General features: G+C 39.9%; 1 protein-coding gene across 1 annotated transcript in view; it reads left to right on the forward strand.

Annotated features, from left to right (window-relative positions):
- Window positions 1–21,766, forward strand: part of slc8a4b (solute carrier family 8 member 4b) — a 48,232-nt gene that overhangs the window by 20,268 nt on the left and 6,198 nt on the right. The window contains exons 11-14 of the mRNA XM_054601065.1: window positions 13,706–13,812; window positions 16,875–16,999; window positions 18,183–18,282; window positions 19,342–19,614. Of these exons, the coding sequence (XP_054457040.1) occupies window positions 13,706–13,812; window positions 16,875–16,999; window positions 18,183–18,282; window positions 19,342–19,614 (605 nt within the window). The remainder of the gene's footprint in view (window positions 1–13,705; window positions 13,813–16,874; window positions 17,000–18,182; window positions 18,283–19,341; window positions 19,615–21,766) is intronic.

Here is a 21,766-nt window from a genome sequence, read left to right on the forward strand (position 1 = left end):
AAGATAAATATTCTGATTGCTAAAGCTGGTGGAAGGTGTAGCAATCAGGTGCAATCAAATGATAAGTGCTCTGATAGAAATTTAGTCTTTAAGGCCTTTTTTGCTTGTAGGTGATGATGATTACAGTATTCAATCACTAGTGTGTTATTTACAGTGTGCTTATTCCATAGCTATACTTTGGCTTTAAAAAACTAAAAAAATCACAAGCTGTTGCATTCAGGTTCTAAAGTAGATTGTGTTGCAGAGAAGTATTTTAAGCTAGTAATCAGTCTGCTTTATTGCATTTTCGAATCAATCATCTGGTTGTGATTCTATAATTCACCCTGTTTTTATGTTTGGGCCGACTTGATTTAGCGACGAAGTGATTACTCGCAGGGCTGGCTAGTTGGGGAACTACTGTATCTTACTGCTAACACACTATTTAGCCAGGACATTCCCAATAACTCTCTGAGATTCTTTTTATTTTATCTGTACTTTTGCGACCAGAGAACCTGGTGCTATATGCTGTGACTCTCTGTTCCCTGAAAGGTCAGCACTGTGAAGACAGCTTGCCAATGGTTAACAACGTAAATTTGCAGGTCAAAGTTCACCAATGTTGAATTTGCTGTAAAATTCACATTCCTTAGATTGACTTACAGTGATGTAACTAATGGCAACAATTCTCTATAGATAAACAGATTTTGACACAATTTTAATCATTTTCGATATGATCAGGCCAAGTCTTAAATGTAGCGTGTTATGCTGTACAAAATACAATATTACCTTCTGTCATATTAGGTCAGTTATTTAGTTTCTCAGTCTCACCGAAGACATAAAGCTGTAACTCCATCACACCAGTAGGGTCCCTCTAGTGACAACCTGTGACCTGTTTTGGGTCTCAGCCCATAGATTGAGAAACCCGACTCTGACTTAATGAATGCACATTGCTGTGGAAGAGCGATGAGCCAGTTCCTGACTGCACTAGCTCAGGGAAATCTGGTATGATACGCGCACACACAAACACACACACACAAATACACACACAACACACACACACACACTCATTGATGTCAGAGTGATTAAATCACTAATAGCTTGCGGAGGAGACGATGTGACTCACACAAGCTCTCCATTGCAACTCCCATCCCTCACCCTCCCTCTCAGTACTCTTTCCAATACAGTTCTTCTTTTCTCCATCCGACTCCATTTAACTCATTGTCTCTTTCATCTGGCTGTCCCCCCTCTTGCCTTGTTCTTTCCCTCCATCATCCTCCTCTCTTCCTTTAACTCTCATCATCTCCATCGTAATATTCTGCTCTGATCTGCCCCTCTTTCCTCAACATCCATCCATCCCTCACTCATCCTTCCTCTTTTATTAATCCCTCTTTGTCCTCCACCTCAGCCCCATCTTTCTTTCCGCCCTGTCGTCTCCTCGCTTTTATTCATACCTTCGCAGATATCTTCTCTGTCTTCCACTCTATTTTACAGGATGATATATCATCCCTCGCCGTCTCATCGTTTGCCCTCTATCATTATCACTGTTCACTTTATCATTGTCCTCCTCCTTTCTTTACATCTTCTTTTTACCGCTGTGTGTGTGTGTGTGTGTGTGTTACGTTAATAGCAGGTGAAGTTTGACCAATATGTATTTACAGGAGAAAAATAGGGCTTAAGAAAGATTGGGCTACGCTTTTGTAAGGTCAGTACAGGCCAGACTTTAAATTAACAAACACACTCACACATACTGTACACACACACACACACACACACACACACACACGTCTCTGCTCTTATCATTAAGCAGTTATCAGTTTACTCCATGGCTCCCGAATATTGACTTCTCAGCATTCCATGAACGTATTGCCAATAAAGCTTAATTAAGAGATCACTTTTGGTTTTAATATTCAGTAAATGCAAATAGAGGAGAGAATAGGAGATGAAGGGTAAACTGGAAAGAAATAATCATACTAGCACCATTAACGTTTTGTGATAAATTAATAAAATAAATGAATTTGGACGGAAACTTGCCTACTGGCCACATCCAACTGATTGTAGCCTGAGACGAGACCCAGGCACTGTATTATTGTGTCACTTTGCTGCTTCTTAAAGAGCTGTTGTTTATCAAGAAACTGCTTCTATTTCTCCTCCTAAAATCACAAATTTTCCTTTTTTCATTTCTGTTAACAAACTAGACACATCCCTTATCATATTTAATAAAGATACGAAATGCAGCTGGGAAATCATATGGTCAGATATATAAACTTTTTATAATTCAGCTCTATTTCGGGACCACTTGCATGCACAGGAATATTCTTTGTGGTTCATTCACATTACTCTAATTTCCCCTGATGGTCAATCATAAAACTCTCTCACCACTTACAGGACATAAACAAAGTTGCGTGTGTATTGGAGCGATATAGAAAAAGACAGATGGACAGACGGAAGGGTACACTGGAGGAGAGTGAAGATGTCAGAGAAAAGATTAAATAGGCTAAGGGACAGGCAGTAGATGAGAACACGAGAGAGAAAAGAAGGACAAATGGACCAAGGAGTCGAGTGAGACAGACAGAGAGACAGACAGAGTAGGGGTGGGAAAGAGAGACAGATGAATTGCTTGGAGAAAAAGGGAGGAGAAAGGGCAGGTGGAGGTGGGAAGAGAGAATGAGAGCAAATGATGGCTAGAGGGAGCAAAGCAGAACAAATAGGACAGGAGGAAGAGGGGAAAAGGAGAACGGCCAACTGTTGACGCCCTGGCCGGAGAAGGAGGGAAAGGGGTAGAATGAGTGGAGGAGATGAGTGGTCATTTTTCCTGTGCCAGGGGCAGGGAGATAATTAGAATCGGGTGGAGTGAGTCTGTGTGAGTGAAAGCCTTTGGCAAGCAGCCACGTGCGGACTTGGCAGCGGTTGTCACGGCGATATATATATATCCCACTGCCTAAAGGCCCTCACCTTGAGCCGTTAATGCCAGTCAATCAAACCAAAGTGTCATTACACACATACAACAGATTGGCTTTATTTGTGACGTGCACCGCTGACTACATACATTTTCTGTACTCTAACCTTTAACCCTTTAACACACAGTGGTCATTACTCATGCTGCACTGACCCTGCACTTTATTTTAAATACTTGTGTCGAGCAAGGCTGGACTACCAACTTAATCCAATGGCCCCAACACTCCAGTGGACCCTAAATGCTCCAGACTTACTGTGTGTCTAGTGTTTTTTTTTTTTTTTAAGAATATGCACTACTTAGATGGTTTTCTAAGATACTTATGAAAGGGATGAATGATTCTCCATGGTTCAAGAAACTGATAACTATCATTATTCAATGCACAAGACATCTAGAATTGTTTTATTTACGCATGCAGCCATAATGGGTTTTGGGTTTGCATATTTCACATCAAATATTATATAGGTTAAATTATGATTTGTAGCAAGCTGATAGAGAGTATATATTTCATATTGGGAAAGTGTGGAGTAAGATGAATTTAACCTTGTAACTACTTAAACCAAACCTATTGTCCGTTCAAACAACATGGAGGCAAGTGAAACAGATACTGTCTATGTGACATTCCTCAAACAGCTTGGTTCTCCATGGCAGCTCCCTATTTGACCAGAACATAAATATATTATGGGAAGTGTTCAAACATACATGAGAACAGACGAGATGAGAGGGAGAAAAGAGAGGGGAGGAGGGATGAAAAAACAAGGGATGACCACAGAAGAAGGGAAGGACAAATGCCCGTTTGTCGTTCATCTATCATTGTGTGGTTGTCTTCTGAAAACACTGCTTGTTTTTCATGATTTTCCCACCCTTGATAAAGATGGAGAATGGATAGGGGGTAGTTAGGATTAAGTTATGTCCGTCTGTCTGTCTGTTTATCTGTGTTATTGTCTGTTTCTCACCTTTCCTGATTCTCCCTGTCTTTCTATTCTTCAGCCCTCCTTTTCTCTGAAAGTCTTCATATCATTTTACTCACTGCTTCTTTGTCTTTGGTTTTAATCTCTCCATCTGTTTGTCCCTCTAGACCAATTTATCCTTCATCCTTGCAATCGTTGGCTTGTATTCCCCTATTCTTCATTTTCAATTTCTCTTTTTTCCATCTCTCGCAAACCATTCTCTTTATTCTCATCTTTCCTCATTTCCATCTACCCATCCCTCTGTGCATCTCTCTGCTGTAAAAAAAACCAAAAAAAACCTGAAGCATAATTAAAAGCTGCTAAAAGGTTTTGCGGACAGGGGAAGACAGAGTTGGCAACCGTAACGTTTAAACAACTTCTTGTGAAACACAACAACAACATCGGGAAAGCAGGGTGGCCATTATGTTATTTGGTCATTCCTTTGTAACCACCTAACGACAGCTTCAAGCTTAAACACTGTCAAGCTAAAGAGTCTGAGATTAATGTTACGCACTGAATGCTACGGTGTTCAAGTTTGACATTTATAAGTTATCAAAGGCAAAGAAATAAGTTGAAAGGGGATTTATATTGCATTGACAAGTGAAATTTGTCTGTATAAATACTGTGTTTTCTTTTGAATAAAAAAATGGGGAAAAACTAAATGTACTGCAGGTGCAAAGCCAATTAACATTTGACTTTACAAGCACACAAAAGGTGTTACAGTATCTGTGAAAAAGTGCCTTCTTTTTTAGCTCACTTCTCACAAAGTAACAGCTGCCTGTATCGCATGCCTGTATCGCATGCTTAAAAGGTGAAATGAATCGCTGCCTTGTAGATGAATAATTATTATTCTAACAAGCTAGTTGACACCGCTTTTTGTCACTCTTTCTATTTAGCACTTCATAACATTTCCCCGGAGTGAACTGTATGCTCCGGGAAAATGTTATGACTTCCTTGGAAAGATGCAAAATGGCTTACAACACAAGCTGTTACATAAACTGTTACATAAAGTCATAGTGTTTGGTCAAACCCCTGACCCATGATGGAATGAGCCACATCAAAAAAACTGTCAGATGACTCACAGATTCATGCGCTCTCATGGGGTTGGGCTATTCCCTTCAGAGGCAAACTGTGATTCCACTGTACCCAAAACACTTTCATACTCCTTTTTAAATGGGCAGAAATTACACAGGGGAGGGCAAAGTGCCATGTAAAATTAGCTGAGGGAGTCTGGGTTGATGCCTTGGCTGTCAGTCTGTCTCATATTATTGAAGTCATAAGCTTCAAATCTTAAACCAATCCCTCAATCCAATCCCTCCATACTGTCAGTGGGAACCACATTTAAAGTATTCAGTATGCAAAAGTGGAAAAGTTATTAATGATGCTGTGAATGTGTTTAGGTTACATATACAGTTGATTCATCCGTTTATGCACAAATGCAAAAGCCGTTCAATAAATACAAATTTATATGTTTCCTTTCGTTTTTATTGCCAAAACACTCCCTGCTCCTTTCCTCCCTCTGTTTCCTTTTTCTTATTTTGCTCCCTCTTGAAAACTGTTAAGTCCGCTTGAGATCCTCTCCGAGTAACGCACACGCAGAGCTGAGAATGAGAGAGCGCATTACAAAAAGCAGCAGAGACAAGAAGCACTTCTACTCTCCTGCTCAATAAATAATCATATCAGAAGAATATATATTTCTCAAAATATGGCACTTGAAATATAATACAAATATCTGCAGATTACAGTTGACTTTTGCCACTCTGCGTCAGGATCAGTAACAGCCTTCTGCCACATCATTACCGTGGTTACGAGAGGGGGGCGCTTGAGTTTTTTGCATTTAAATGTAAACACCCAGGAGTTGTTGTGTGCTCAACCACTATGTGACATCTCTCGAATCCCCTCTAACGAGTGCTTAATGAAATAACTGATGTATGTATGATTCTTTTTTGTCGCCACATCTCATGTATAAAAGTTTCTCCTAACGCCTAATAAATCTGAATGATATTGGAAGATTTTCTCCTCAGGCATCAAAGGAGTATGCTGCAGTCGAAAAACTAATCGATGACCAATCACAATTTGGACTCCTCTACCTAATTAGTGTTTGAGGTTTTGGGGGTCAGATTGGCGATTTCCAATGATTGGTCCGTGCAGTGTTGGCTACCGTAGCGCATCTCCTGCCAGTGCATTCAGTTCGGAAACATAATCTCTCATCATTTCTGCTTGCATTAAAGCTGTGTATCTCCTCTGTCGAACATGAGGAAGAGCAGTAGTAGTGCTTCCTCAGCTAACTTTCAATGGGCGACAAGATCAAACCTCCTGAGCTTCCCTGTTTCTCACCAAACTCCCAGCCTGTCTTTCTTTCCTCTTATGTCTTTATTCTCCTATTCCTTCCCTGTCTTTCCTTTCCACACCTCCTCTTTTGTTTTTCTCCTTCTTCTCCCTCTTCTTTCTATCTCCCCTTCCTTATTGTTTCCTTTTTTTCTTATTACTTCTGTCGTGGTGTATGCTATTTTTCTCCCCTTCTCTGCTCCTTTCTCCTTCCTTTCTGTATAGCTCAGCCCCTCATCATCTGCCCTACATTTCTATTTGTCTCTTATTTATTCTCTCATCCTTCTTTACCACTTTCACCCTCTCCTCCAATCCTTTCTCTTCTGCTCCCAGTGAATAACAGTGCAGTAGCTTCTCTGGATTACAGTACATCAAATCATGCAGATTTGTGTGCGTGTGGTAATATGCATGATGTGATTTGTGACATAGCTTAATCCTACACAACGTAATGCAGATGGGAAGGCATTAGCGTGCATGTACGTGTGTGCTATTCGAGTATGATCAGAGGACAGACTAAGGCATGTACAATATATATGGTGTATAAGCGACTGTGATTTGTGTGTAATTCCACTTCATGGTTTCCATGCCAACCATACATCCTCCATACCGCCCGTATGTGTTTCAGATTCTAACAGAATTGCTTCATCCTGTGTCTCTCTTCTAACCCTTCTTCCTGGATGCCTGCAGAGGCTGTTAACAGGTTGGGCTGATAAAATGGAAGCTCCCTCTTGCCTCCATCCTGGGTTTTAGTGCTGATATCCACTATTTAGGTGGATTGAAGCTGGATTTTATATTTCCCCATCAAGGTGCTATGGCTGTTCCACAATACAGTTGAGGCCATGTGTGCAGCAATTGGATTATAGTTCATTTTAGGGCTTCACGCATCAACGGCATTATGTGTCATCCATAATCGGGTCATGTTGTTCATTCGAAAGTGCATGTGCATTCAGGGGATTTGCAAGCGAGGTGACAAAACAGAAATCTAAAAACAGAACCAGAAAGATATTTAAAAGAGAAGATCAATATTGTATAAAGTATTTTGGAACACAAGATAAGCAATGTGATATGTGATGCACTGTAAGATATTTCTTGTATTATCCAGCCCATTTAACTTTTTCAATCCTACAAAAGAGTGACAATGACACAGTATGTCCCTTTATCATGCATGTAAAAAGTAGTAAAACTCCAGTGAAATATCAGGAAATTAATTTTTGTATTTCAATTGAAAAACATTATATGCCTCATGAAACAATTGTAATTTGAACTTTAAGTGCCTTCTTATTAAATTTTGGATTTCAAATGTATTTAATGTAATGTAAGCAATACATCGAGGTTCAGCCATTTCTCAAAAACATCTTACCTCCAGAACTTTGATTGTCTGTGTACATTTATTGAAAGTTTCTAATGTGTCTGTAGCAGCCACGCAACAGCTGTGCCAACAATTTCGAATTATTAGTTCCTAAAATACCCTGAATGCAGCATGATGAGAATGGAGAGCTCACAAGGCCCAGGAAATAAATCCCCTTCTTATGATACCCTTTTGATGGAGAGCCAGACAGTGTCATTGATGTGTTTGACTTTCTGAGGGTCACTTGTGCCCCGACTTATTGAATTTCCCCTGTGAGTGGCAGCAGCACCCTATCTACTCATTTCCTACTGTTTCTCCTCAGTTTGTCTCTTTTCCTCTATCTTCATCTTCTTGTCTCGCACCCTTCCTCAACTGCCGCATTTTATCTTACTGTCCTTCTTCTCTTACCTTCTCTCTATCACAGCCTACTCCCTCTTCATATCTTCCTCTGTCCCCCTCCTCAAACCTCAAACCATTCCATGCACCTATCCATCTCTGTCATCCCACACACACCAGAGATGCAACTTTATTACTCACCACAGCTGGAGACCACTTAGCTTGAGTCTTTATGTGGGCGAGACCGTGTGTGTGTGTGTTTTCTGTTGTTTCTCATTAAGCGGTCCATAATATCATTAAGAGGGGTAATATCTTTCCCCTGAAGAGCTTTTTTTAAATCTCTCCTACTGTCTCTGTTGGCCTCCCTTAAATTGTTTTGTGGATGCCTCTACCATTCAGATGAGATGAGCCGAATGAAGATTTTCTTTCAGCCTACCTGCTCTTGTAGAAGTTTGTGTGTGTGTGTGTGGGTGTGTGTGAGTGCGACAAATAGAAAAAAGATCCAGACCAACTCATATAATCTGATTGTACCTAGCTCTGCCGTGAGTTAATGCTTCTCTGCTTTTTCCTCTATCTGTAAAATTAAAAAGCTGCTGTTGCTCAGAATCCCACTTAGTTCAGTCACCAGTAGTTTTTTCTTAAATTTGCACTTGTGTTCTTCTAATGATCAATACCATTTTCCTTGTAAATTAAAGTGAATGCCAGTTGATCCCTATTAGCACAGGTGTCTCATAGCATGAGACTACAGGGCTGGGTGCACACATAGAAGTTGAAAAAAAAAAAGTTGAGAGTGTTATGTCAAGAATGCCCAAACAAAAGTCTAATAAGGGTGGAGCACTAAACTCTCAATGTTAAAAAACCTTGAACCTAAAACAAGCTGTCATTCAATTCAATTCAATTCAATTCAATTCAATTCAATTCAATTCAATGCAATTAAATTAAATTAAATTAAATTCCATTCCATTCATTTTGTATAACCCAATAATATCATAAATTTGCCTCAGAGGGCCTTACAAGACTTCCTCTGTCCCGAGACCCTCCCATCAGCACAGGAAAACAATGAACAAACCTTAGGGACAGCAACAGAGGAGGGTTCCCTCTCCCAGGATGGATAGAAATGCAGTAGATGTCATGTGTACAGAATGAACAACATAATAGAGGTTACAAGGTTTTTATTTGTCATTGTACAACAAGGTGGGAGTGACATCATGCTGACCAATTCCCCTTCTTATATACACTCTTTAGTTAATGCAGGTTTTACCACGCAAGTGAAAGACGATATTTAAGCTGGCAGACTGCGGTTCACAGTGCATTACCTCCATATACAGTCAGTATCATCCAGTATTATCAGTATAAAGGCAAATGAAATGTTATAGGGTGAGTGCAGTGCACTGTAATGTGATTATGTAGAAGGTAGTCAGCTAAAGAAGATGCATGTCCTCACCCTTTCCATCTTTCTCATAGTCTTTTAAAGAGCCAAGCAGCAAACCTTTGCCTCTGCACAACTACCTTTTGGATTGCATTGTTTTTTCAAGTTTTCCAATTTTCAACTTTAACATTTTTATGATCTCAATTTTACTGTGTAGCGGGAATTCTCTCGCAACTCTGTATGTGTGTTTGTGTGTTTGTCTGAAAGATTTAAGAGGTTCCACCAGAAGCAAAAACGATAAAAGTGGAGTGTGTATAAATCAACCTCACTCAAGAAAATGAGTTGTTTGCTGCTGTGATTCTCTAAATTGCACTCACACAGGTCCACAGCAACCGGAAAATATGGTAGACTTTCAATTCCTGAAAACACGTATACAAACACACACACACAAACCCACATCTTCCAGTGGTTGTAAATCAAAAAGTAGAACTGGAGCCAGAAGAAAATGGAAAGAGATGGGGACAGAGATATAAAGAGAGTCCGTGTCCATTAAGTAATGCGATGAGGTCTCAGCTAATCAAATCAAACTGTCGCTCAATCATTCACTTCCGTAAGAACTTTAGGGCCACATGCAAACAAACAAACACACACACACACACTGTGCGGTAATATAAAACATATCCATTAAATTGATTTATAGCTGACTTGATTCTTTTAAGGGGCTTTTCAATCAACAATACCTTTTGTTGACCTTTTTTCACTCTGCCAATCTGCCTTTTTCATTCTCTATTTCTGGCAGTGCAAGGTTTGTGCTGGATGAACTTGGTATGTGTGTATCTGTGTTTTGTTTCAGTCTGTTGACAGTCCGGGGCATTGAGGCTGTCTGACATAGGAACTTTCTGGGGAGCAGGTGTCAAAAAGTAACAAGGTAGAAATACAGAGAGAAGGCGAGACAGAGAGAGAGGGAAAAATGTAATAAGATATGTAATGGATTGTTTTTAGGGGTGTATATGTATTTCATGAAGGCAGGAGTGCATTTCCAGATCTGAAATATTTTTTGTACATTTCCATGGCATGTTGTGTTTGATTGCAAACTTCTTTGGATTATGGTTAATGATATATTTAAGAAAACCAATGCTGCAAATTTGTAGCATTGAACACTACTTAGCAGGAGAGACTTCCCTTCCTTGGAAAAAACACTCAAAACAAAACTACTAAGTTAGTCATGGTTTTCCACACTCATGTTTGCAAAAATCAGTGGGAATGTCATTAGTTTTACAGGTAATGAACCAAAGTATTGAAAAATTCTAATTTTGACCTGAATATGCTAGACAGGAAGTTTGTGAATCACCAAAAGCAAATACAGTTCATCCTGAGGGGGGTCTGAAGGTCTGCAACAATTTTCGATTTCCAACAGTTGTATGAACATTTCACTCAAAACTTTTAATGTCAGCCTCATTATGGTTTTATAGGAAATGTCAGGGGATCACCCGGGTATCTAGGAATTAGCCTCTGGGAACCATGATTATCTGAACCGAACTTAATGGCAATCCATACAAGAGTTGTTGAGATATTTCAGTCTGGACTGACTGACAGAATTACATTGCCAATATGTGGCGCCACACTGCTCTCATAGAAAAGAAGGTCAATTGAAGGAAATTTGTAAGTGTAAGCTGATCATCAGCGGACTGTTTTTACTGGTGAGGTATTTACTGTGTTAATGTCACACAGTCCCCTAGATTGGATTAAGTGTCCTTTTCATAGTGTGAAATAAACTGTAAAAGTAACTGAACTAAAATGCTTGCCATCTAAAGCCAGAGCTTCATAAACCTCTACTGATCTCAAAAGGACACACACTAGGCCCAGGACCACCATTGATAGCCCCAGGACCAATATTGTTGCTCTCAAGTGTCTAAATTTCAAACAAGCACCAATAACCATCACAGAGGAACAATTTAGCAAACTATCTGTTTTAACTACAAAACTGAGCAAGGAAGGAGTTAAACTCCTAATACCTAATATCAAATCACAGGTATGTTTACATGTATATTTTTAGACAGATGCTGGGATAGACTTTAGTTGTTTAGTTGTTGATCAAATAAATGTATTAAATGAAAGAAAATGTGATAGGGTTTATGTGATGATAAGAAGATTAGGTGAAGAGGGGACTAAAAGAGAAGGGACAAGGGCTTAGATGGAGATGGAGAAAGGAGGGCACATATGGAGGAGCTGCTACTGCCAGCACCAACTATGAATAATGAAAGCTATGCAGTGAGTGTGTGTGTTTGTGTGTGTGTGTGTGTGTGTGTGTGTGTGTGTGTGTGTGTGTGTGTGTGTGTGTGTGTGTGTGTGTGTGTGTGTGTGTGTGTGTGTGTGTTGTCTGCATGTGTAAATTGGTTGAATTAATGAATACATATGTTATGAATCCCCAAAGTGTTTACCAGGAACATGTTTTCATACCTATCATGTTTGTGGACTGTAATGTGTGTGTGTGTGTGTGTGTGTGTGTGTGTGTGTGTGTGTGTGTGTGTGTGTGTGTGTGTGTGTGTGTGTGTGTGTGTGTGTGTGTGAGAGTGTGTGGGTTTGTGTGTTAGTGTGTTAGTGTGTTACAAGTGAAGCGTGGGCATATGTGGGGGCGGCTGGCGGTCTGTTTATACAAACCACAGTCTGCGTAATGTGTATGATGTGCAGCATGAAAAACACGAGTGTACACATCCACTGTTTGCATGTTCCTGACCATTGGAGGTATTATGATTTGTATGTGTGTGTGTGTGTGTGTGTGTGTGTGTGTGTGTGTGTGTGTGTGTGTGTGTGTGTGTGTGTGTGTGTGTGTGTGTGTGTGTGTGCGTTCTCTTGTTCCCTGAGAGAACTCGGTGTGTATTGAGTCGTAACCCTTCACATCTCAGTGGAGTCCATGCATTACTCATACTCCTCTCTCATCCTCATTCAGTCCCTATTCTCTTACTGCTGTCTTTTCCTCTTCCAACTCACTGTCAGTTGACAACACGTTAACAGTCAACTGACCCCCCCTCTTTCCTTTTCAGTTAACATGTTACTACAGTCAGATGACTGGAAAAGATTAAAGAAAAGAAACCGGCAATATAACAGATAATTAATTTCCACCTTCCCACTTGTCCTCCACTAAAAGGATATGCATGTTCTTGCTTTTCCCCCTCTCTTGTTTCACATCTGACGAAACAACTTTCATATCTTTTCCACCATTGCTGAGAGTTGGCCGCTCAACCTGATGTGATGCTGGAAATAGCAAATCCAGCCAGTTTTATCCACTGTTGCTGTGACAGCTCACCTATGAAAACAATACGCTTCCACTTCTCCACACCACCTCCATCACTCTCTCACATTCCCCTCTTCCCTCCTTTTTTTTTTTCTTTGTTGAGTCGAAGCCTTTTTATGGTTTTGGAGCTAACATGGCTGACAGTGAAGCATATGATGACACAACCAGGTGGAAATGAACACTCGCTTTACCTCTTTGCCTGTCAGATAAAAATGGGTTGTTGAAATGAAGATTATATACTTTGGGTGAAACAGACCAGAAGGAGACAAAACTGATTTGATTTCCATATAGAAGGACAAAAGCTAATGCACATGTCATGAACATTTTGGTGCCTTGGACATTTTGAAATGATGGATGTTGTACACTAAGTAGAGATTTGGTTTTTGACAGCAGTGAAATACTTTCTTAACTATCAGCCACCTTTATTACGTTTAAATATTACTAATTTATAGGTGCTGCCATCTCTAATGTATCCTTAAAGCATCGGACTGACAGACATCCATCTTTCCACTTTTTGCAAATGCTCTTTTCTTAAAGTGCTAGATTGAGAAAATATACAGTGTGTTAAATATCTTTGATCTTTCTGTCCAGTGAAGTGTTAATACTAACCTTTACATTCAAGTATTTTCTGTCAGTAAATACACAGACATATCTAATAACAATGCCATCTCATCTTTTCTTCTCAGTCTAGTGAGATACTGCTCTCCCTGATTTTTATTTTATCCCTGCAGCTTTTTTTTCCAATTCACTTGTTATAGTCAGGTTGAGGTACGCATCGCATCAAAACTTTTTTATGCTGCATTGGGGCTTTCCCCTGGGGGCTCCTAAAGTCTGAAAATGTCTCTACTGGAGCAGTTCTGCACATTACATCACTGTCAACTGGAGAAAAACTTAATCAGGGACTGTGAGGGGAAATAGCAGCCAAATAGTGTCCCACTGAGCAAAGTCAACTTGAGAGAAAAAAGAGGACTGCAAACTTAATCATGTACATTTTTTGTGATGTATCTTATTTGTTACTTAAGGTTAGCTAATAGGTTTTGATAGTAAGGAGATCATTTAGCAGCAGCAGATATGACCTCCTGTCTGATTACATTCTGAATTATCTGGAATACTCTCACCGAGTCTCATCCTTCTCTTCCCTTTTTAACAGGAAGATCATCGAGGTGAAGATCATTGATGACGAGGAGTATGAGAAGAACAAGTCCTTCACCATCGAGCTGGGAGAGCCCGTCCTGTTGGAGATAGGCCAGAAACACGGTGGGTGTCTCTGTGTGTTTATGTGTGTGTGTGTGTGTGTGTGTGTGTGTGTGTGTGTGTGTGTGTGTGTGTGTGTGTGTGTGTGTGTGTGTGTGTGTGTGTGTGTGTGTGTGTGTGTGTGTGTACGTGTGTGAGGCTGTTCACATACAGTATCTAGAAGCCAGGATGGAGAACACAGTGAAAGACAAAATAGAGTCTAATTTAAGTCTTGGGCCTCCTGCACACATTTCCTATAAACAGTGTGCAAATTGCGTTGATTGTCTGAAACCACCAATCTGAAGTCATTATAACTTGGTAAAGATTTCACTGTGAACCAAGTATGAGGTTTGGAGAGGATTTAAAGACTGGGCTTGAGCTATGAGTTTTTTTTAAATAACAACTTCCTTGTCGCATCAGGTAAGATCCCACAGATATCAGGAAAACAAGAATTATAACACAGTCAGTGTTTGGCCAAATCAATTACCATATACATACATACATTTGTTTATTTATAAGCCCGGAAGCCTCTATATTTGTGCTTGAAATCAGTGCACTATTGCATTTTAGTCATAAAAAATCTGTAAAGTAAGAGACCAAATTTAATACAATTTGCAGTTAATTCCTGCCTCATAAAGTATTTTGATCAGGTTCCTTCTCCGTCATTTTCCAACTTTCTAAGCCCTTCACATCTCAGCCCTTCAACTTTTTAAGAACATAGGAAGCTTTAGTTGATATTTTAAAAGGCTCATTACAGCAGACAGACAGCTAATCTTTGGCAGGTGACTCAAGGCTAAAGAGAACCAGCGCTGAGAGTTAATAGGTAGTTTCTGGAGCTTGTTCTGCTTTGACATTTCTGTTGAATTTCCACAAGATTGAAAATGTTTAATATGACAGAAAGGACAAAAAGGAATCTGGTGTACTTTCTTAGAGTCATTTCACTTTACAAAGACATTGTGTCATTCCACCTCTTTTCTTTCTTGCTTTCATTATTTATTTTTCTTCCTCACTAATTGACTTTTGCCTGCAGCACTGTGCGTAACTAACTAAATCATTAACATACATCTAAACCTTTGATTGAAGGGTTCTCAACCTGGGGTTAGGGGCCCATACAAGAGGTCGCAGGCGAGGTTAGATTTACAGGGGGGTCTGACCGCCTAATTAAAACTTGGACCCCTCCAAAAGATGGATAACAACACGCACCACAGGAATGCAGATTTCTGTCAAACGTGACTGACTTGTTTGATAGTTAAAATAAGTGCAAGGTTTTTCTTTTTTCTTCATCACTGGTAAAATATTTTTTGAAGGTAAAATATTTTATTCTTTACTTTAGATGCATAAATGTGTGCCTTTGCTAGGGATAAAAATCATTGCCAGAAAGCACCAAATTATGCTGAGGACACCACGGCGAGCAAATGTTTTCTCACCATTTACTTACGCCACGGGTTCTGCCAAAACACGGATGACCAACACTCAATACTGTGCCTGAATGCTCCCTCTTTGTAGACACAGACACTGCTTCTCTGCTAACATGCTGTTCACGCTACGCCTGCTCTGCAGAAGAGGTGACAGACCTGATGGAGTAAAGGTCTACACTCTCAATGTCAGTCATGAAGAACCAACAGCCTGGGGCGTGTTTCATTACAGAGGAGATATAATTGGGTTTATACAACCGTCCCATAGCAAGTGGACTGACATTCACACAGGGACACACACTGAGCCACACACATACTGTACGCTGCTTTTCAATTACAGCAGGTCTACACTGATAACAGCTGACTCCATTAATGACTGTCAGAGTGTGAAGAGGAAGGGAGAAAGCATATGGATGAATGGTAATGGACAGATAGAAAGTTTGCTTCATGGGGGAAAATCTAAATTCCACGCGGGTTGACATATTTGTAATATCATGGGATGCTTGGGTTCCCCACGTGGCACATCAGTGTTTGAATATTAACATTTACATTATAGACTTTCATGACTGCTTGCACACAGTCTTAAAAAACATGAAAACAATTTCTGCTGCTCTGGCAAAATCTGAAAAAATTAAAACTGCATTATATATGATTTGATTTTAAATACCAGGCAAAAGCTGAATGCATTAAAACAACGCATAAATACAGCATAGTCTTGCACTAATTGAAAATATGAAATGAGCAATATTCAACATTCAGAGCATTAATATAGCAGCAAACAACTATTTGCTTCATAAAGATATAGTGGAGTAATGTCTACCTGAGCAGAGAATCAAGTTGTTCTCCCTCTGTATGTGTTGTTATCCAAGCTTCTCCCTGTATTGTTGACATAGCTGGGCCGGCTATGGATGCTCTAAGTGTTTGCCCCTGCATGTGAGCTTGCGCCACTTGCTAGCTCATGGTAACAGCTGATAACGCCGTCCCAACCAACATTATCATCCTGGAAGCGAAGGGTAAAAAGTCTTAGCTCTGTCATTAGGTTTGCCTTGGTTGGAACTTTTAGCGCTCTAAACGCTCTAACATAGCACTGTTAACTTTGAGCCGCCGGCTCATGTTTAGAGCCATCGAGATGCAATTGAAATGCTCCCAATCGTGTATTAAGCACCTTTAAGCTACCACAAGCTTTGCAGAAAGCATCTAGATTTCTTCCAGTATGAAAGTCTAGCGGTGACATGAATGTTATTTTGAATTCCATGCTTCTCCTTAATTTGCAGCAACATCCATCTAAACAACTCAGACATTTCTCAGTCAATTAAACAGGTAGAAATCCTCTCTAGAGGATTTAATGTATGAAATATCCCATATGATAAAACTTCGATATTTTGCAAACATTTTCTTGGTGTAAGAAGTAATTTCCAGAAAGCAGAACAATCCCTTTTATGGACACATTCAACTACGGCAAACCTGATGAGTGAAGGGTTACATAAATCCTAATTCATTAGGACTGCATTTAAATAAAAGTTCATGTATACATGACCTCAGTATCCTCAACAATAATAATTACAAAAATGACTACTTATAATTGGCTTCCTTTAAGTTGGTACTGCATAACCTCTGCACAGTTACACCAACCCTACTGGCAACACTGACCCATTCATTTCTGTCTCCTAGGTGACTCCAATGAGAACAAGCCATTGGTCGGAGCAGAGGATGAGGAAGTGGCCAAGATGGGCTGTCCCAGTCTGGGGGAAAACACCCAAGTAGAAGTGATCATAGAAGAGTCCTACGAGTTTAAGGTAAGTGTGTTTGTTCGTGCACATATTAACATTTCCATTAACAAACGTGTGCATGTAAGTGTTCCCTTTCATTTTGTACTTTAGAAGCTCTGCAGAATGCATCACCAGCTAGTCACTTTGAAATAACAATATCACCCAGGCAGTGAACTGACTTAAATTACAAATTGGATCTAAGACGGTTTGAAGTAAAGCGCCCAAAGGATGAATACATCATTTTGTTACCATGTAATGGACTCTCTTATGAGCTGCTCACCATTTTGATAGCAGACATACAAAAGAAAACAAATAATTTATTCAAAGTGAGCTGTCATCTTGTTTCAGTACAAAACTGGCCGTAGAAGAAGAAAAGTTGCTGGTAGACCATTCATCCAGCAAATTAGAAAATATATTGGCTTTGTCATATAATACATATTGTATATTAGACGGAATGCATTTTCAAATTTGATCCATTTGTAATTTAGCCATGGATCATTACAGACAACTTGACATTTCTTGTATGCAGCATAAACTAGACGCGTCTGCTTCACATTCAGCTTTCATTACATTGTACATTGTCATGCTGTGTATGTAGCTCATTCTGTCAATTTTCCACATGTTTTGTCTCTAATCTGTGATTCAGTTTTTGTTTTGAAATGTAACCAATCATATTTTTGTTGCACATTTCTTTTGCTTATTTGTCCATTTGTGTCATTTTGTATGTGTGTGTGTGTGTGCCTGTGCAGAGAGCAGTAAATACGCTTCTTTGGCGGGCTGAAAAGGTTATCTATCTTTGTCCCTCTTTAGTTTTCTTGTGCATGCAATGCTAGTTCTTCCATCTGCTTTTATTTAATGGTGAATTGTTGTAATGGTGTCTGGGTCCAGTATCACATTCCAATATATAAATTGTGACCAAACACTGGAATTAATTTGAATTCTCTTTTTGAAACAACTAATATACAGTAATCTTTTATTTATATTTTTTCATGTAGTCTCTTACTTATTAGTTGGTAAACTATGCAGGGTTTTCTCCTCACAAAGCCCTGTCTGCTGAGTTATGATAATAATGCTAATTGAAAGGTTTTCCTGTTCTGTGTGGCTGCAAGTAAATTAACAACTTGAGGGTTTGTGTCTTTCCTGTTCTGCCTGGTCTGTATGCACTTGCGTATTTGCTTTTGTGTATGTGTGTGTATGTGTCCGTGTGTAGAATACGGTAGATAAGTTGATCAAGAAGACTAACCTGGCCTTGGTGGTGGGAAGCAGCAGCTGGAGGGAGCAGTTTGTCAATGCTGTAACTGTCAGTGCAGGTAACACACACACACACACACACACACACACACACACACACACACACACACACACACACACACACACACACACACACACACACACACACACAAATTCTTTTCATTTTTGAAAAAATCTAATTCCTTAAAGGTTTGCATCAGCATTTTATTTTGAACTGTTTCCTGCAGTTAAAAAATATCAATCTATTCATGGTGTAATTGTTGTGCGGGATTCTTTGCTGATCCTAAAAAATCATCATGAGCTTTTTTTTCAAAGCAAAAGCAAAGTGTTCTTTTGCCCTGCTTTAAAGAAACACAGTGGGTCGCATTTGGGGAAGCATGCTTTTGACTAGGGAAAAAGATCATCACCTCTCTCTTTTCTGTATACTTCATAAGAGCAGTCGTTTAATGTATCATAGCATAATGACTGGAGGCAGGTGGAAACAACTAGCCTTGATTGGTACAATTTTTTTAAGATATTCTTCTGAACAATTTGCAGATTATTATTATTATTATTATTATTACTAGCTGTTTTGGCGAACAGCAGCGACCTGCAAATACACAGCATGTTTCTCCCTGTGAAATGATGGTTTGCAATTTTTTACATTTCTCTTTGTGTATGATCATCCGATATAAAGTATCAATGTTGGCATAATACACGAAAATAATTAGTTTGTACAATGTGTTGTCCCAGACACGTTGCAGGTTACTTTATTTATTACATCAGCACAGCTTCACCGTGTGAAGTAGGCATGAATGTCAGATTATAGGTTTTGGAAAGTTACTGAAATGGTTGGACACAGTCCCCCCCAATTCCTCCTTGGAACAGTATGGGGGTTACCAAAGCTTTGTTACCATCCGACAGACAGTCTTAAAAAGGTTTAATATAATTTTTTCTTTAATCTGATATATTTTTATGCTACTGCTTCTGGATAAATGCTTGCTAAAGTGCCATCTGTCTACTTCCTTTGACTTTAAACATTGTATATTTTATGTCAATCACTTTTCTCTTTAACATTTTTTATCTGCTCTTCCTCTCGTCTCTCTCCTCAACGCTTGAATCACCCTCTGCACCCAAAGGAGATGACGACGAGGAGGAGAGCGGCGAAGAGCGACTGCCGTCCTGCTTCGACTACATCATGCACTTCCTCACCGTATTTTGGAAGGTTCTGTTTGCCTTCGTCCCCCCCACAGAGTACTGGAACGGCTGGGCCTGCTTCATTGTCTCCATATCGCTCATCGGCGTCCTGACAGCGGTCACCGGCGATTTGGCGTCACACTTCGGCTGCACGATAGGACTGAAGGACTCGGTGACGGCTGTGGTGTTTGTGGCGCTGGGAACATCAGTGCCAGGTGAGTGGAGCTGGTTTAATAAGTGTGTAGAGTGATCAGTTCACATTTTGTTCATTGTACATACTTCCTTAGTGACATTACATAACATTCAAGCATAAAAAAGGCAGTAGTGTAATGTGATGCATATTTTCCCCAAATTTCCACTGTGACAGACAAACAAACAAACCCATAATAGATGAAGACTGATCCTCTCTCCTCTATCTGATTTCAATAGCAGCCGGCCTCAGTAGGCTCGCTGGAAATAAAAATTGAATTGTAAAAACTCCATCACCGAGCCTTCAGCCTGAGCTTGTCTCCGCCTGGAGGGGACGCGTTGTTTCAGGGCTTTAATTCAATTCCCTTTCTCATTCCTCTTGTCAGCCGTTTTATTTTTTCCCCACCATATGATTTATAGAAAAAAAGCTCTTTCGCTACTTCTCCATGCTCCATGAAGGCTTGAGGCGAGGTCTGAATCAATTCCTTCAGCAGTCATATTATGTTGTGTGTCCGATTTTGAGGCTGTAAAAACAGATTTGATGTCCATTATCAGTGTGTTTGTCCTATCACAAGTCACATGTTGATGTTAATTAGTTGGCTTTTCCTGCTTGTCCTGTTCTGGATCTCTTTCACATTTCTTTTTTTGCCTTTTTCCACACATCCTCACTGTTATGTTTCCCTCCTCCCTCTCTCACATTCTCATATCCCACCTCACTTATCTGTTACAATTGCTCTCGTGCCCCATCCCGGTCAATTTATTATTCTGACTTGGTGTTACCTAACTCATCCCTCCCTCCCTCCCCTCCTCTTATTGGACGTTGTGTTTTCACTGTTGTATCATCCATCATTCTGACCCGTGTGCTGTGGTACCCAGGTGTGTTTGGGTGAAAATGTGTTTGTTCTCTCGAGGTGATGCAAGTTTGTGTGTGGCAGGTCCCTTAGGTCATTATAACGTCCAGCGGGAGTGTGTCCCACCTTGTGTGTGTGTGTGTGTGTGTGTGTGTGTGTGTGTGTGTGTGTGTGTGTGTGTGTGTGTGTGTGTGTGTGTGTGTGTGTGTGTGTGTGTGTGTGTGTTTCAGTATATTTGTCATTGTGATCTCTCCTTAATGCTTGTTAGAAACATTCCTCTCCTCTCTTGTTTCCCACTCCTTGACTTGCACACTTCCCTCCTCTCAAATCATGAATGCATTTCTGCATTATTGCAAAGGAGACACTTGAGGATTATCCAGCCAATTTACACCGGATTTGCAGATTCAGGCAATTAGAGGACAAATGCTTTATTAGAAGCTTGAATGCCGTGAACTATTACGTGTTTCTGGCTGTGGAAGGGGTTTGCGTTGGTGGTGAACAAACACTGTAGAGATCACAGATTCTCTTCGTACTGGCACAGTACTACTTTGTACTAGTAGGACATGATTATTTATGGTGAATTTGAACCAATCTTGCTGACATTTAAATCTCACCAGCCCGTCTATGAATAGACATAAGCCGAGACAGACGTACATTGACTGGCAGCTGTTTCCATGGTGTTCGCTGCCAACCCAGTTGTAGAGTCTCTCTGCGTTTTACCCAATTTCTGCTCAAATGTTCAGCACCACAGAGCTACACTAATATGCACCTACAGCAATTTACAGCATTAATTAGGTCTACATCTGTCCGTCTCAATATACAACTGCAGAATACACAAAGGAGCAATGAAAGTAATCCAAGTCAAATTTCTATGTTTCATTTCCAGAATTAAGATGAAAAATAACATATAACTGAAAGAAAAATTATGTTGTTTCCCGCCATGGGTTTTTAACTGTGGCTGACTATGGGTCAAACTTTGCACTTGCCACCCTCGTCCAGAAAAGTGACTCCTTCAAAACAATGCATAGTATGGCATAATCCAATCATCCTGAAGCTTTTCAGATAATTTAAAAAGTAATATTCATAATTTGAATTGTCCAAAATAATCAAAGTAAACACAAAAACTATGTAACTGTACAGGAATACTTACAGGGCAAACAGCTGGTAAACCAACTAGCAAACTACCTTTGCTTCACAGTAAGCAACAACTAATTCAGAGTATCCTTTCTGTTTTTACTTTCAATTCAGAGCAAAGCATTATAAATGATCGATGTCAAATTGTATTTTACTTTGAAAGTTTTAGGAGGCTCACTCAACTTGTCTCAAT

The sequence above is a fragment of the Anoplopoma fimbria genome, chromosome 7, assembly GCF_027596085.1.
Source record: "Anoplopoma fimbria isolate UVic2021 breed Golden Eagle Sablefish chromosome 7, Afim_UVic_2022, whole genome shotgun sequence".
NCBI lineage: Eukaryota > Metazoa > Chordata > Actinopteri > Perciformes > Anoplopomatidae > Anoplopoma > Anoplopoma fimbria.